This window comes from Nilaparvata lugens, chromosome 9 (assembly GCF_014356525.2).
Source record: "Nilaparvata lugens isolate BPH chromosome 9, ASM1435652v1, whole genome shotgun sequence".
NCBI classification, from domain to species: domain Eukaryota; kingdom Metazoa; phylum Arthropoda; class Insecta; order Hemiptera; family Delphacidae; genus Nilaparvata; species Nilaparvata lugens.
Window position 1 is genome coordinate 42,822,910 of NC_052512.1, and position 16,535 is coordinate 42,839,444.

Here is a 16,535-nt window from a genome sequence, read left to right on the forward strand (position 1 = left end):
GTATACACAAGGTTTTTTGAAATTGAGCATTTTTTAAGGATTTTATGAAAAGAAAAGGAATTTCTCCATACGCTGATATCACTATATACCAGTAGTTCTGTGAACAGTAGACCTCACGCAGTATTCTCATCCACAAGTACCTGATTGAAACTATAGACCTTATGGAGATACAGCAATAGACTGGCTTCTCCACACATCTGTGTAATCACTTGTCAGCTGATTTATGATGAATAATTATATAGTCTGATTTTTACTCTAATATTGGCGTATGAAGGAGGCTCAGTTCTCCTTTTTTATTATCCTTGAAATGTAAAATTTCCAAAAACCTTGTATATACGTCGACGCGCAATTTTAAAAGGAACATACCTTTCAAATTTCATGAAAATCTATTATCGCGTTTCGCCGTAAATGCACAACATATAAACATTTGAACATTTGAACATTTAAATATTTAAACATTCAAACATTCAAACATTCAAACTTTCAAACTTTCAAACATTCAAACATTCAAACATTCAAACATTCAAACATTCAAACATTCAAACATTCAAACATTCAAACATTCAAACATTCAAACATTCAAACATTCAAACATTCAAACATTCAAACATTCAAACATTCACACATTAAAACATTCAAACATTCAAACATTCAAACATTTAATCATTAAGAGAAATGCCCAACCGTCGACTTGAATCTTAGACCTCACTTCGATCGGTCAATTATCTACTCTGAGGATAGTCCTCAATCAGACTATAGAATTATTCATAATCAATCAGCTGACAAGTGGATTATTCATTGCATGCATTACACACATTTCTGGCCGTGTCTATTTCTATAAGATAGAGTTTTAATATTCGCTATGATGCGTGCCTATCAGTGCTCCAGGGGGAAGTTTAGTCAACTTCCGCAAAATTCCCGCAAAATTTGTAAACAAGGTTATGTTTAGAGAATGTATGTAGTAACTTCAACACAAGCAGGTAATGTTTTCCATTTCTCAATCATTCATATCTAGATTACTATGACAAAAAATAGTATACGCTACTTGGACGTGAATGTCTTTTGCAGTGTTCGAATGAAATTCTAGTCCCGGCTAACGCCTCGACTAGAAACATCATTCTCGACTGCAAAAGGCCCATTCCCGTCCATGTGACGTAAGATACTATTCTGTTCATTCAGTATCAACTGACGCTCAAACCAAGTTTTCGTTTTGGTGAATTCTGTCCTAGGAATGAAATTCTTCTTCCACCATTTTATAAATGCATTTTATTTATTAATTCATCTCCTTCTCCAGCATCCTGATAATACATTTTATTTATTCATTAAATTTATTTTGGAACATGAAGATCATTTGCGGAAATTGTTCACTAGATTCATGTAGGTGTAAGATCCTTTCACAATCTGTAAAAAAACGAATTTTTTAAGGATAATAATAATATTATAAACAGTTCTCTGTATAACTCGCACAAAAAGTTATAATAATTATGAAGTTTTGTACATAACACACACAATATGATACAGTATCATCTTAACTTGATACAAAACACCATGATTTGAGTAGTTGAGAAGTTGATATTGTGGTAATTTTGTTATCATGATGAGTCGTTGAATATTTTTATCTAACCATAATTTGATACAAAACTTCCAAATTTTTTGTGTAATTGAGAAGTTGATATTATGGTAACTATTCATATTGAATGAAAAAGACTAAGAAATTGTCAAAAACCACAGATTTATTGATACTTAAAAAGACCGGTTTCGGTTATTACACCATTGTCAATCTCTGATAAACTCCTGATAGACTCAGTTTATCAGAGATTGACAATGATGTAATAACCGAAACCGGTCTTTCTAAGTATCAATAAATCTGTGGTTTTGACAATTTCTTAGTCTTTTTCATTCAAAGCTTCCAAACTTTGAATCAATTTTACAAACCATGCCATATATTTTTATGCTATCTTTCCTCTATCATATCATGATGATGAGTCGAGTCTGTTGCTTGAGCCGCCATTTTGGGACACCGTTGAGTGAGAGGAGACTGTCTAGCTGGGCCAATTGCAGGCGTTCATGCCCTTGACCAATAGCAGTACTCGCCTACTATTATAAATTCTGCTGCTCTTGTATTTAGTTTTAGTTTATTAGAGATTGTCAATGGTGTAATAATCGAAACAGGTCTTTCTAAGTCTGTGATTTTGTACAATTTCTTAGTATTTTTATTAAATTTAACCATAATTTGATTCATAACTTCCAAACTTTGAATGAATTCTACCAACTATGGCATATCTTCTTACGCTATCTTTTCTCTACGATATCACCATGAATGATACAGTATCAACAGAATGTGATAAGGTATAATCTCAAATTGATGCACAACACTATAATCTGATACAAAACTTCCAAACTTTGAAACAATTCTACAAACCATGGCATATATTCTTGTGCTACCTTCTCTCTATTGTATCACAACAAATTGATACACTACCATCATAAGTGATACGGTATCAACACAAATGATACAGTATCAGCTCACATGATACAGTATCATCTCAACTTGATATACAACACTATAATTTGATAGAGATCTTCCAAACTTTCAATCAACTCAACAAATCATGGCATATCTTCTTACGCTATCTTTTCTCTATGATATCACCATAAATGATACACTATCAAAAAAATGATACGGTATCAACTCACATGATACAGTATCAACAAAATGTGATGCAGTATCATCTCAGCTCTATACACAACACTATAATTTGATACGAAACTTTCAAACTTTGAATGAACTCTACGAACTATGGCATATTATGTTGTTATGCTATCGTTTCTCTATGGTATCACCATAAATGATACAGTATCACCACATACATAACAGTACCAACAAAATATGATACAGTATCAGCGAAATATGATTCAGTATCATCTCAACTTGATACACAACACTATAATTTGATACGAAACTTCCAAACTTTGAATCAATTGTACAAACCATGGCATATCTTCATATACTCTCTTTTCTCCATGGCTCCACCACAATATGATACACTATCATCATAAATGATACAGTATCAACAAAAATGATACAGTATCAATTCACATGATACAATATCATCTCAACTTTATACACAACACTATGATTTGAAAAGAAACTTCCAAACTTTAAATCAATTCTACCAACTATGGCATATTATCTTGTTATGCTATCGTTACTCTATGGTATCACCACAATATGATACACTATCATTATAAATGATACAGTATCAACAAAATATGATACAGTATCAACACAATATGATACAGTATCAACTCAACTTGATACACAACATCATAATTTGATACAAAATTTGAATGAACTCCACAAACCATGGCATATCTTCTTATGCTATCTTTCCTCTATGCTAATACTGTACTTACATTGGCAATACAGTTCATATTGATGGTGTAGAGACCATATGGTTTGATAACGAGTTCCCGTGTGGTTCTTATAAGCATGGTGAGAATTGCCTGCTTGAACCATTCTTGTTTATCAATCCATGGACAACTGGCCAAAGCTGCTCTAATTTCGAAACCCTGTAAAAAATCAAAACATGAAATTTTCCATGAATCCTATACTATTAAACGAGCAATTTCTGTTCATATGTCTGTATTTCACCGGATCTCGAAAACGATTCTTACGAAATTCAGAACATAGTAGGTTTATAATATAAAGATTCGATTGCACTAGGTTTCATCCCTGGGAAAACTCGCTGAAGGACATTAAAAGGATAATTATCATTCATCCTTGGAAAAACAGCTGATAATAATTATTTCGTCGTCTGTTGGTGATGGAAGTGAGTGAGCGAGTTCAGGTGTGTGGGACTGTGTCAAAATTATGACTGAATGAGATGGAGATTAATTGTAACTTGATATGCAATAGAGTCGTTCAATTTTTCGAATCACTTTCCCTCACAGTTAACTCAAAGAAGAGTAGTCTCATTGACTTCAGCCGAAGACATAACGCTTTTGAACCTCAGTTGTACATAGGGGACGATGTTATTAGCAATACAGAGTATGTAAAATTACTTGGTTTAAAGTTTGATTCAAAACTTGCATGGGATGAGCATGTTAATTTTATTATCGACAAGGTCAGTAAAGGCTTATTTGTTATCAGAAACATTGTGAGACTTGTTCCAATGTCAGTTTCAAGAATGGTATATTTTTCACTATTCTATTCACATGTGGCTTATGGCATAGAGTTGTGGGGAAGCACTGCAGAGTTACACTTTTTAAAAATATTTAGACTACAAAAAAGAGCAATCCACTACTTGGCGGGGCTGAAGTCCAATGATTCTTGTAAACAGGCTTTTGTTGACTTGAATATACTTACACTACCATCAATTTATATATTCAAACTGTTAATTTTCACTCACAAGCACTTATCTGATCTGAATACAATTGCTGATAGCCACACTTATAACACCAGAGGGAGGAATAAACTGTCTTTGAGACAACACCGACTGCATCTGTACGAGAAAATGCCCTCTTATATTGGAGCTAAATTGTTTAACGACTTACCTACCGAGCTGCAGTCCTTGTCTGATGTAGAAATTTTCAAGAGTGAAGTATATAAATTGCTGGTTTCACAAGCCAACTACAGTGTGAAGGATTTTAGTGATAGAAGGTACCATAATTTGTAGGTAGGCCTACTCTAGTCTTCCATGTGTGCTTTTTATTGTGTACTTATTATTTTTATTTATTAGGACCTGACGTTATTCAACTGTATATTATGAAGTGTACTGTGTTGAATAAAAAGATTATCTTATCTTATCTTATCTTTCCTATGACTCAGCTGTTGAACTTTTGTAATCATTCAATCAGGTACTAAGTGCCGGTTGCAAAAATGCCGGGTTATTTTCAATCCTGATTAATCCCAGTAGATCCATCTTTTTGAAATGGTCTTCTCTGATTTGGTTCACGTGAAATTAATCAGGATTAAAATTCAACCAGCTTTAGTGCAACCGGGCCTTTGTGAGGGAATTTTTTTCATTCCTCTGGGAATCAATCTCAATTTACTGTGATTAGATAGAACATTTCTGTATGAACTGAATGTTATTATAATTTCTTCTTTCGTAATAAATTTTTTATGCTTTTGTACTCCAGAGCGAAGCTCGGTCCCCGATATTCACCATAAAACGATACAGTATAATAACATATGATACAGTATCATCTCACCTTGATACACAACACTATAATTTGATACAAAACTTCTCAAATGAGTTCTGAAACATGAAAGCTTTGGGTTCTTCAAGAATTTAGTCCATCAAGTTTTCACTTCATCTAGTTTCTGATTCATCCAGTTAGTAGAGGAAGCTTACTGTTTGTTATACTTTACTAGTGTGGACATAGGTAAGATAGTATATTGAACGGTTTTATTTTCTACCTATATCAATTTCGGTTGCAACACTTTGCTTTTGAGAAGATACAAAAGAGCATCTGTTGCTTTTGGAAAGATACATTAAAGTTTCTTGTGTATCTTATCAGAGGCAACACGTTGCTTTTAAGAAGATACAAAAGAGCATCTGTTGCTTTTGGAAAGATACATTAAAGTTTCTTGTGTATCTTATCAGAGGCAACACGTTGTTCTTGAGAAGATAGAAAAGAGCATCCGTCGCTTATGGAATAGTCATTTGTGCAACTAGTGCGCAAAGTGACAGTTTGCTTCACCGAAAGAAACGTTTACGCACGAGCCGTAGGCGAGGGCGGAATGGTTTCTTGAGTGCAGCAGAGGAACTTTGCGCACGTATTTCACATTAAATTCTTCCTACAGTTACCATTGAATATGAGAAGTGGTTGATTATGGGTAAAATGATGGCTGAAATCCATCAAATGTTTGTCTGTATAATTTTGTTATTAATGACAACTTTAATTTATTTTAAACTTGATAATCCAATTGAAAATTAATGATCGATCATTTTTATTCAAATTAAGAATTAAATTAATCCAATCATTTGAAAAATTTTGAGTGAATCTTGATTTCTAAATAATTTTTCAACCAATCAATTTATGAATGATATCTCAATCTTGACCCGGTCTCTTCAATCTAGAAAAAAGAAAAAAGAGCAATACTGTAGTAAAAGGAAAATGAACTGTTATTGAAGTATACAAAAACTATAAAGTTGATGGAAGCATAATAGCCCTCACTTTATTTACTCACTCAATCATTTTAATAATCATTAAAATCAATTAATAATCAGTGAGTAATTATCATTAATCACTCATTCCATCCATAATCAACAGAAGAGCTCAGGTTACCCAAAGAAGAGCTTAGGTTATTATAATATAATAAAGGGACATTAAAGCTCCCTATGTATCTTTTCGAATGCAACACGTTTATTTATTTCTCATTTTTATTCATTTGAAAATCAGAAAAAATATAGATAGAACAAATTCGCATTCAAAATACACGCCAACAATGTCAACAGCTGATTGGGATGGCTGCAAGATAATACGCAAAGTATTAAGTGTGTGCGAAGTAATACTTTGTGCACTAGAGCGGAAAAGTGATTCTTTGCGTTCTGTAATCAGTGCAGGAATGGTCACTTTTCAAGGTAACTGTAGGAAATAGTCATTTGTATATCTAGAGTGAAAAGTACGACTTTTTCTCCCTGTGGGAAAAAGTTTGAAGCCCGAGGCGAAGCCGAGGGCAGCAATTTTCCTGAGGGAGAAAAAGTATTTTTCGCTCGTGATGTACACAACATTTTTCCTCCATCTACATTTTTTTATAGAAACTGCAAATAAAATCATTCTAATAACTTACGTATTGGTGACAATGATTCCTAACAACATAACCAAAATCTAAAACCTAAAAACCGGTCATCTGATTGGCACTGCCGATTGCGCTATCTATGGGCAAAAGTTGTAACAATTATATCAGCTGGGCAGCTACAAAAAATGGCTGACTCCAGATCACGCGGTTCAGATTTAAATTGCAGATCAAAAATATTTGTTGGCTGGTATTTTGAATAGAATAAAATATTTTAAAAATTGTATAAATTTTTGTCGTTTACTAATATTAAGAATATAATAATTATCATACAAACATATATTTCATGAGTTGATCAAATTTCTGGTTGTGGTATTGAATTCAGTTGACTCAATGACAGACACCTCTATTATGCTTTCTCATCTGAGCTTCGACCTTCTAACCCATTACAATGTAAGTTTCAAAATAGAGATGCTCCCCATTCTATTTAAATGGAGTCACTTTTACTCCCTAGGGAGTTTTTCTGTTTTTTACTACCGAGAGCGAAAAAGTGACACTTTAGTATTATGTTTCAAGGAGTAAAGTAAGTACTTTAGACAGCGGGTGGAGGAAACATGCGTTATTTATCCATTCTTTATTCATTTATACAATAAATACATCATCAAAATGATAGGGAGAGGAAAAATAAGATAAGGTAACCTTGTGCTATTCCTCTCCCAAATTTAGATAAGCTTACACATAGTCCGAAATAGGTTAAGTCTTTTGGTTATTATTATTATTATTATTATTATTATTTTTCATCCACTGACCTCCTATAAAAGGGGTATTTGGACTTGTCAATGTCGTAAGTCAATAAAATACAGAACATAAATACATAAATGATAAGTCAATATATTTTCTTTTCTCTCCAAACCTTATCTCGACGCTCGTGGTTTAGAACATAAATAGGCACATGAAAAGTCAATACATTTTTTTCTATTCTCTCTAAACCCCATTTCGACACTCGTAGTACTCTCTGAACTCTTCATTTGAGTACGCGCATATGGACAGCAGCTCCTTCTTTAATTGTTCTCTGAATTTTGTACCAGTCATTTCTTTTATATGAGCTGGTTCTTCAAATCACAGAATTTTCAGTCATCCAGTATTCTCACAAAGTAGATTTTCAAATTTAGATGCTTCAAAACTGAACATAGAAGGAATATTTCACATTATTATAACTTAGATAGGAAATATTCACATATTGAAAATATAATTGACCGAGCGAAGTGAGGTCTAAAATTCAAGTCGACGGTTTGGCATTTCTCTTAATGTTTAATGTTTGAATGTTTATATGTTGCGCATTTACGGCGGAACGCTGTTATACATTTTCATGAAATTTGACAGGTATGTTCCTTCTTTAATTGCGCGTCAACGTATATACAAGGTTTTTGTAAATTTTGCATTTCAAGGATAATATAAAAGGAAAAAGGAGCCTCCTTAATACGCCAATATAAGTTACTTTCATTTCCATGTGAATTTGATGAGATACATCATAGAGTGTATTTATTTATTTTACTTTCAAGAAGTTAGAACTAAGTCTTTTAAATATAATTTTGTTTTAGTATTGACATGTCACCAGTCAAATGAGTGTTACTCAAAAATTGATGTATTGTGACGATAAATAAATGAAATTAAATGAAATAAGAGTAAAAATCAGACTATAGAATTATTCATCATAAATCAGATGTGTGGAGAAGCCAGTCTATTGCTGTATTTCCATAACGTCTATAGTTTTGATCAGGTACTTGAGGGTGAGAATACTGCGTGAGGTCTACTGTTCACAGAACTACTAGTATAAAAGGAAAAAGGAGCCACCTTCATTGGCCAATATCAGAGTAAAAATCAGACTATATCTATTCATTATAGATCAGCTGACAAGTGATTACACAGATGTGTGGAGAAGCCAGTCTATTGCTGTATTTCCATAAGGTCTATAGTTCCAATCAGGTACTTGTTGATGGGAATACAGCGTGAGGTCTACTGTTCACAGAACTACTAGTTTTGAAGAATTATCGAGAACATACTTAATTCTCAAACAAACAAACTTTTATCTCAAAATTTAGATAACACATAGTCCGAAATAGGGTAAGTCTTGTAATTCTTCAATTCACAAAATTTTCAAATGGAATTTCACAAGATTTATTGATGTTTTATTGTGATAACTCACTCTATCAGTGACTTTCTGTCCTTTGCTGGAGACGATATACATGAGAGAGAGGACCATACAGTAGCGGAAAAGATATCTCAATCTGGGCCCCGTCTCTTCAATCTAGAGAAAAAGAAAAAGTGCAATACTTTAGTAAAGAAAAAATGAGCTATTCATTTGCTCATATTAATGACAGATTCAAGTCGACGGTTTGACATTTCTCTTAATGTTTAAATGTTTATATTTTGCGCATTTACAGCGAAACGCGGTAATAGATTTTCATGAAATTCGACAGGTATGTTCCTTTTTTAATTGCACGTCGACGTATATACAAGGTTTTTTGGAAATTTTGCATTTCACGGATAATATAAAAGGAAGAAGGAGCCTCCTTCATACATCAATATTAGAGTAAAAATCAGACTATAGAATTATTCATCATAAATCAGCTGACAAGTGATTACACAGATGTGTGGAGAAGCCAGTCTATTGCTGTATTTCCATACGGTCTATAGTTTCAATCAGGTAATATTGTGGATGAGAATACTGCGTGAGGTCTACTGTTCACAGAACTACTAGTAGTAATAAAGTTGAATTTTTCTTAGTATAAAATTAGTTCCCAATGAATCTTTCAGTTTAAATTGAAGAACTAAGTTAATCTCACCTCCATAATAAATATCAATATGAGACATAATTGAATCCCATAGACGTTCATGAAACCCATCAGAATATTTCTCAAATATTTGTCGAGCATTCTCGTATTTCTGAAAAACATTTATTGTCATCATTATAATATTATAGAAACATTTTCCACGGTCAAATTTCATCAGAATTTTCTTCATCATTCTTCAACTTTAAAAATTCAACTTTGAAAGTTCAAACTGTGGAGAAAATCGCGAAAACCCCTGTTTTTGACATAATTTCTGTCATCATCTTGAATTACAATTGATCGAAATTGTTTGTGTCGAATCCTCCTTATAGTGTAAGGACCGTGAGTTTCAAATTTCAAGTCATTCTGTTAATTGGGAGATGAGATATCGTGTATACAGACATACATACACTTATAAACACACACACACACACACACACACACATACAGACCAATACCCAAAAACCATTTTTTTGGACTCAGGGGACCTCAAAACGTATAGAAAGTCTTCGAGTGAATTACAGCATTCAATTTGGATTTTCGTTTAATAATAATAATTACAGTATTATATCTACAACAGTCTCCAACTTATTGAAGGGTTCCCATACATATATGACTCACTCTTTATAATAATGAGAGTATCTTATAATTGGCTTAAGACTTCAAAAGTGTGTTTTTTAATTTTATTATTTCTGACAAGACTTGTATCTCTGGGAAGTTATCTCTATAATTACCTGCATATATCCTGATGATCACCCACAATCAGTCTCATCTTCAATTTTAGTTCTGTTTCACTCTCCTTGGGCTGCCCTCTTGCTTGAGTTGATAATTCTTCCTCAACGGTCGCCACCAGAAGTGCACACTCTGTATTCAAACACTCAAAAGCCATTAAAACTGCTCTCAAATCCATGGCCCAAAGATAAACAATGCTAGAATACCAGAAGAAAAGCAAATTATGGAAAACAGAGTAAAGCGCAATGGTCTGAAAGCTCTCTGGGTAATACGTGTACACAATCATGGAGACGTCTTTCCCCAGTGTGACGTCATGAATGTAGGCTTCTACTATCTTCTGACAGGTCTGCGCGTAGGGCACCACTGCGCAGAGGAAGAACAACGATGCGAACAGGAAGCTCACGGCGAACGCGTATCTTTTCAGTTGTGTATCACGACGGGCGAGGATGTGTTGCTTGGCTGGGGAGCAGTTTGTATCACCTGCAAAGAATTCCAGTTAAAAAAATCAATCATATTATCCTAAATTTTCATATTATGATAAATCCTATTTATCCTAAGAATCAATCTTATTATATTAAGCGAGCAATTTCTGTAAATATTTATATATTTGGTTATTTATATGGTTATATGAGTATGCATCTATTTTTTGTTTAGTTGAGAAGTTATTGTGGTAATTATTCATATTGAATGAAAAAGACTAAGAAATTGTCATTTAATTCATGGTTCAGTCATTGTCAGTTCATTGGTTTTCATTCAATATGAATAATTACCACAATATCAACTTGTCAACTACACAAAAAGGGAAAATTATTCATATTTAATGAGAAAGACTGAGAAATTGTCAAAAAACCACTGATTTATTGATAATCAGAAATACCGGTTTCGGTTATTACAATGGTGTAATAACTGAAACCGGTCTTTCTAATAAATTATCAATATCTGAATAATTATAATTATAATTAATAATTATCTGATAAACTGTTTATCAGAGATTGGTGTAATAAACGAAACCGGTCTTTCTAATTATCAATAAATCAGTGGTTTTTTGACAATTTCTCAGTCTTATTCATTCGGTATGTATCTACCACCAACGGATCTCGATAACAGCTCTAACAATTTTCACGAAATTTGGAACATAGTTAGTTTATGATATAAAAATTCGATTGCACTGGGTCTCATCCCTGGGAAACTCGCTGAACGACATTAAAAGGATGATTCATCCTTGGGAAAACAGCTGAAATTTTCGTCGTCTGTGGATAGTAAAAAGTGAGCGAGTGATTCTGTGGAAAATCAAAATATCTAATCCCCGAAACTCATTAGCTGACGTAGGCCTATAGCCAGCTGTTAAATATAAACACGATCTAAAAGATGAAGAAACCTTAAGGGTTTGAAAGGTAAAATTATTCATGATGATCAAAAATAATAATTATATTCAAAATAAACACATATTTTTGCGATGATTCCAAATTCATCAAAAAAGTTAATTTATCTTTTAATCCTTCAACTATGAAACGTTTTTAGCAGATGCACTCAGCTGCAGGGGGCTCTTAATCAATCAGATTATCTCATGAGAAATGTTATCTTGAAATTGTAATAGACTTGATCAAAATAATCTGATTTGTTGACATGACATGGTATATCATTCTAAATTAGAGTAATCATAATTTTCAAAGATTATCATAATTTTACAGTTTTAAGTGTTATTTTGTTATTGAATTTGGTTTGTAAACGATCTCAATTCAAACTTCTCTGTTTTCAAATGTTTGGACTGAAAATTAGACCTGAATTTGAGTGTTTGGGATACACTACTTTTTGAACTATTCATAGTGTGTATAAATCCAAATTCGGGGAAAAAACGGTTTCGGGCTGTGCCTGTTGGTCCTTCCCCAATCATTTTGAAGAATTGAGTTCTGTTTATCAATAGATAAATAACGAGCGAAGCTGGTTGTCCCGATATTTCTGATAGAATGAGGAATGTCTTCTATGTTCACACTGGCAGATTCTGATGGAGAGGGTAGACCTTTTCTTAAAATATCAATACTTTTTAAAAATTAACACTTTTTAAAAACTTAATACTTTTCAATACTTCTTTAACTTGATAGCCTACGGCACGACTCCACTCTACCAGCACGAGACTGTTTTCTTTAGAATAATAGTGGTAGAGTAGAGTGAGAAGCGGTGGTGGAGTACTATCCCATTCTACTCTACTAAAAACTAGTACTCTACCATGAACGTTTTTATTGAGAGAGTTCACAAGATAGTTAGTACTTGCCCAGGGAGCTCTACCACTAACTCTACTAATGAAAACCAAGAGTGTAAGAAGGGCGCAGTATGAGAGACTACCAGCGTCACATAGCTTCACCAAAAACAACTACTAGGACTATCGGCTTCAGTTAACACTCACATTTGCAACATAGACACCCTATACACTGTCTATTATTAGTGTGTTGTGGGAGTGTAAGAGTGTAAGAAGGGCACAGTATGAGAGACTACCAGCGTCACATAGCTTCACCAAAAACAACTACTAGGACTATCGGCTTCAGTTAACACTCACATTTGCAACATAGACACCCTATACACTGTCTATTATTAGTGTGTTGTTGGGAGTGTAAGAGTGTAAGAAGGGCACAGTATGAGAGACTACCAGCGTCACATAGCTTCACCAAAAACAACTACTAGGACTATCGGCTTCAGTTAACACTCACATTTGCAACATAGACACCCTATACACTGTCTATTATTAGTGTGTTGTTGGGAGTGTAAGAAGGGCACAGTATGAGAGACTACCAGCGTCACATAGCTTCACCAAAAACAACTACTAGGACTATCGGCTTCAGTTAACACTCACATTTGCAACATAGACACCCTATACACTGTCTATTATTAGTGTGTTGTTGGGAGTGTAAGAGTGTAAGAAGGGCACAGTATGAGAGACTACCAGCGTCACATAGCTTCACCAAAAACAACTACTAGGACTATCGGCTTCAGTTAACACTCACATTTGCAACATAGACACCCTATACACTGTCTATTATTAGTGTGTTGTTGAGAGTGTAAGAGTGTGAGAAGGGCACAGTATGAGAGACTATCAGCGTCACATAGCTTCACCAAAAACAACTACTAGGACTATCGGCTTCAGTTGACACTCACATTCGCAACATAACGGTCCAACACCATAGCATATCACCACACAAGATACAGTATCATCACTAAATGATACAGTTTCAAAAAATATGATATAGTATCAACTCAACATGATACAGTATCATCTCAACTTGATACCCAACACCATAATTTGATACGAAACTTCCAAACTTTGAATGAATTCTGTTAACTATGGCATAATATTCTTGTGCTATCTTTTCTCTAAGGTGTCACCATAAATGATACAGTATCACCACAAAATTATACAGTATTAAGAAACATGATACAGTATCAACACAAAACGATACAGTATCATCTCAAATTGATACATAACACCTTGATTTGATACAAAACTTCCAAACTTTGAATGAATTCTACAAACCATGGCATGTATCTTCTTATGCTATCTTTTCTCTAAGGTATCACCATTACCACACATGATACACATGATACAGTATCATCTCAACATGATACAGTATCATCTCAACTTGATACACAACACCATAATTAGATACAAAACCTCCGAACTTTGAATGAATTCTACAAACCATGGCATATAAATGAATAAATAATAAAATAAATGTTTATTTTCCAAGAAAAGCTGGAACTACAACATTAATTACAGAAAATATTGGATAAACTAGCAGTCAGGCTCGCTTCGCTCGCCATATCCGTCTAGCCAGGGGGCTCCGCCCCCTGGACCCCCGACTGGATCGTCCAAGAATGAGATCAGCAGGCTCGCTTCGCTCGGCTGCATTTTTCATTTGGGCATTTTCATCATATGGTAGGACAATCCAATCGGGGGTCCAGACTAAACGGCTGGCTAAAAGGATATGGCGAGCGAAAGCGAGCCTGACTGCCAGTAATATAATATTCCCAGGATTGAAGTAGCAGTGCCCAATCAATTTTTCCGCGATAAATGCATTTAAATCTTCAACTTGGTGCCAACCTAACAAAGTCAACTCAACTTATTGCCAACCTGACAAAATTATTAATTCAGTTGCCAGTTAACAACTGTTTCGAAGAGGTACTCTATCTAGATTATAGTTCTATAGTAACATATAATATGGAAATTTCAATTCTAATTAAGAGATTGGGAGAAGAAGAATATACATGCTAAAAGACGAACTTTGAACCCTTAAAAACCACCCTTAGAGTTAAAATATTACCAAGAGATTTCTTAGTGCGCCTCTAAAGGGCCAACTGAACATACCTACCAAATTTGAACGTTTTTGGTCCGGTAGATTTTTAGTTCTGCGAGTGAGTGAGTGAGTGAGTCAGTCAGTCAGTCAGTCAGTCAGTCAGTGAGTGAGTGCCATTTCGCTTTTATATATATAGATTACAATTACATACAATATTTAGTTACAAAACACTCTTATAAAGTGTCCTCTACATGTTTAGTTTTCTGTGTGGGAAAAATATGTGTGAAAGAGTGAAATGGATAATCATATTATCTTTTCTCCAATAAACTAACCTTTCCGATGACGTTCATCCATCCTGACCACGTGATTCTCGACGTATGTAAATAGATCAGCTGCATCAAACATTCCGATATATCCCATTGTTCCAAAAAACGTCGAATTCAATTCTTTGATGGTCAACAGTCTCAAAACGAAATGGTTCCACATCTGGTGCAAATTGTAGATCAGATCCAACTGAAGAACAACTGTCAGAAACTTCCAGGCGGTGCAGTGCGTTCTGTACCAGACTGGCAGACGAAGTCGGCGTGCCAAGGCGAGCGAAGAGGGTCTGCTATCAACCTGTTCAACAAACATTCTGTAATATAATAAAGGAGAGAGCTGGCTTATACACGTGGGGGATGGAAAATTCATGAATGACGCATCATAAAAAATACATAATAAGTAACCGGACTGACCTCAGGAAATTTTTTATGGGCAAAATATGTACAATTTTTCATTAGATATGATTGTCAGAGCATTGTCGTAATGGAGGATCCACGAATCGTCAATCCCCGGACGGACTCGATGAACCAGGGCGGTTAGTCGACGGAGCACCTCTCTGTAGTACTGGCCGTTCACAAAGAGTTTGTGCCACCCGGCCAAACTGTAAACGACCACTACTTCAGAGAGGTGCTCCGTCGACTAACCGCCCGGGTTCATCGAGTCCGTCCGGGGATTGCCGATTCGTGGATCCTCCATCACGACAATGCTCCGTCGCACCACACCTGCCTGCTCGTCACCGAGCAGTTGGCCAAACAGTCGACGGTAACGTTGCCACATCCTCCTATGGCACCACCGGACTGCTTTTGTTCCTCAAGATCAAGAGACAACTTAAGGGGACGCGGTTCGGGACTCTGGAAAACGTTCAACGTGCTACGACGAGGGCTCTAGACAGCATAGAGGTTGCCGACTTCCAGGGAGCGTTCAGGGATTTGAAAATCTGGTAACAGCGTGTTATCGACTCCAATAGGGACTACTTTGAAGATATCTAATGAATAATTGTACATATTTTGCCCATAAAAAATTTCCTGAGGTCAGCCCGGTTACTTATTATACAGACTATGTATACTATGATATAATATTCTCTAATATAATAAAAGGAAAGGTCTGGCTAATTCACGTATGGGATAAGAAATTCACGAATGACGCATCATCACGTCTCCACTACTCAACTGATTAGCTTGACATTTTGCATAATCAACCGAGGATGGTTATAGTCCTATTTTGGATTCTTTAAGGTTTCAGTAGGTCAAGTTTACAGTTCATAAAGTTTAAATTGGACCCTTGCGGAGCACGGGTTACCTTCTAGTATAAAATATATCAATGGAAATGTGAAAAATCTCTTATATACTACAGAAATCAGAAAATGAACGTGAATTCATAAATACCATGGCTTCCTGTGTGTTATTGTCCAAAATTTCCTTTCCTTATTCTTTTTCTTTTTCTTCTTCTCTTTCTCTTCCTCCTTCTTCTTCTCCTTCTTCCTTTTCTTCTTCTTCTCTTCTTATTCCAAATTCCTTCCCAAATTCCTTATTCCTCTTCCTCCTTCTTCTTCTCCTTCTTCCTCTTATTCTTCTTCTCTTCTTATCCCAAATTTCTTTCCAAACTTTACAATTTTCTTTC

At 34.8% G+C, this 16,535-nt stretch overlaps 2 protein-coding genes across 2 annotated transcripts in view; one reads left to right on the plus strand and one right to left on the minus strand.

The window, feature by feature from the left end:
- Positions 1–16,535, plus strand: part of LOC111059596 (hemicentin-1) — a 434,222-nt gene that overhangs the window by 365,053 nt on the left and 52,634 nt on the right. The window lies entirely within an intron of this gene.
- LOC111061998 lies at positions 1,348–15,227 on the minus strand. Its single transcript, XM_039435344.1, has 6 exons — positions 14,927–15,227; positions 10,311–10,788; positions 9,592–9,691; positions 8,952–9,053; positions 3,418–3,573; positions 1,348–1,401 (listed from the first exon to the last, which is right to left on the minus strand). The coding sequence occupies exons 1-6, from the start codon at positions 15,225–15,227 to the stop codon at positions 1,348–1,350; spliced, it is 1,191 nt and encodes a 396-aa protein (XP_039291278.1).

Bases quoted from the DNA above. Each gene is read 5' to 3' on its own strand.
- LOC111061998 (XM_039435344.1), bottom strand. From the start codon at position 15,227: ATGTTTGTTGAACAGGTTGATAGCAGACCCTCTTCGCTCGCCTTGGCA. The intron at 9,692-10,310 runs GTAATTATAGAG...AATGTTTTTCAG, and splicing joins GATCATCAGGATATATGCAG to AAATACGAGAATGCTCGACA. The intron at 1,402-3,417 runs GTAAGTACAGTA...GTTTTTTTACAG, and splicing joins ATATGAACTGTATTGCCAAT to ATTGTGAAAGGATCTTACAC.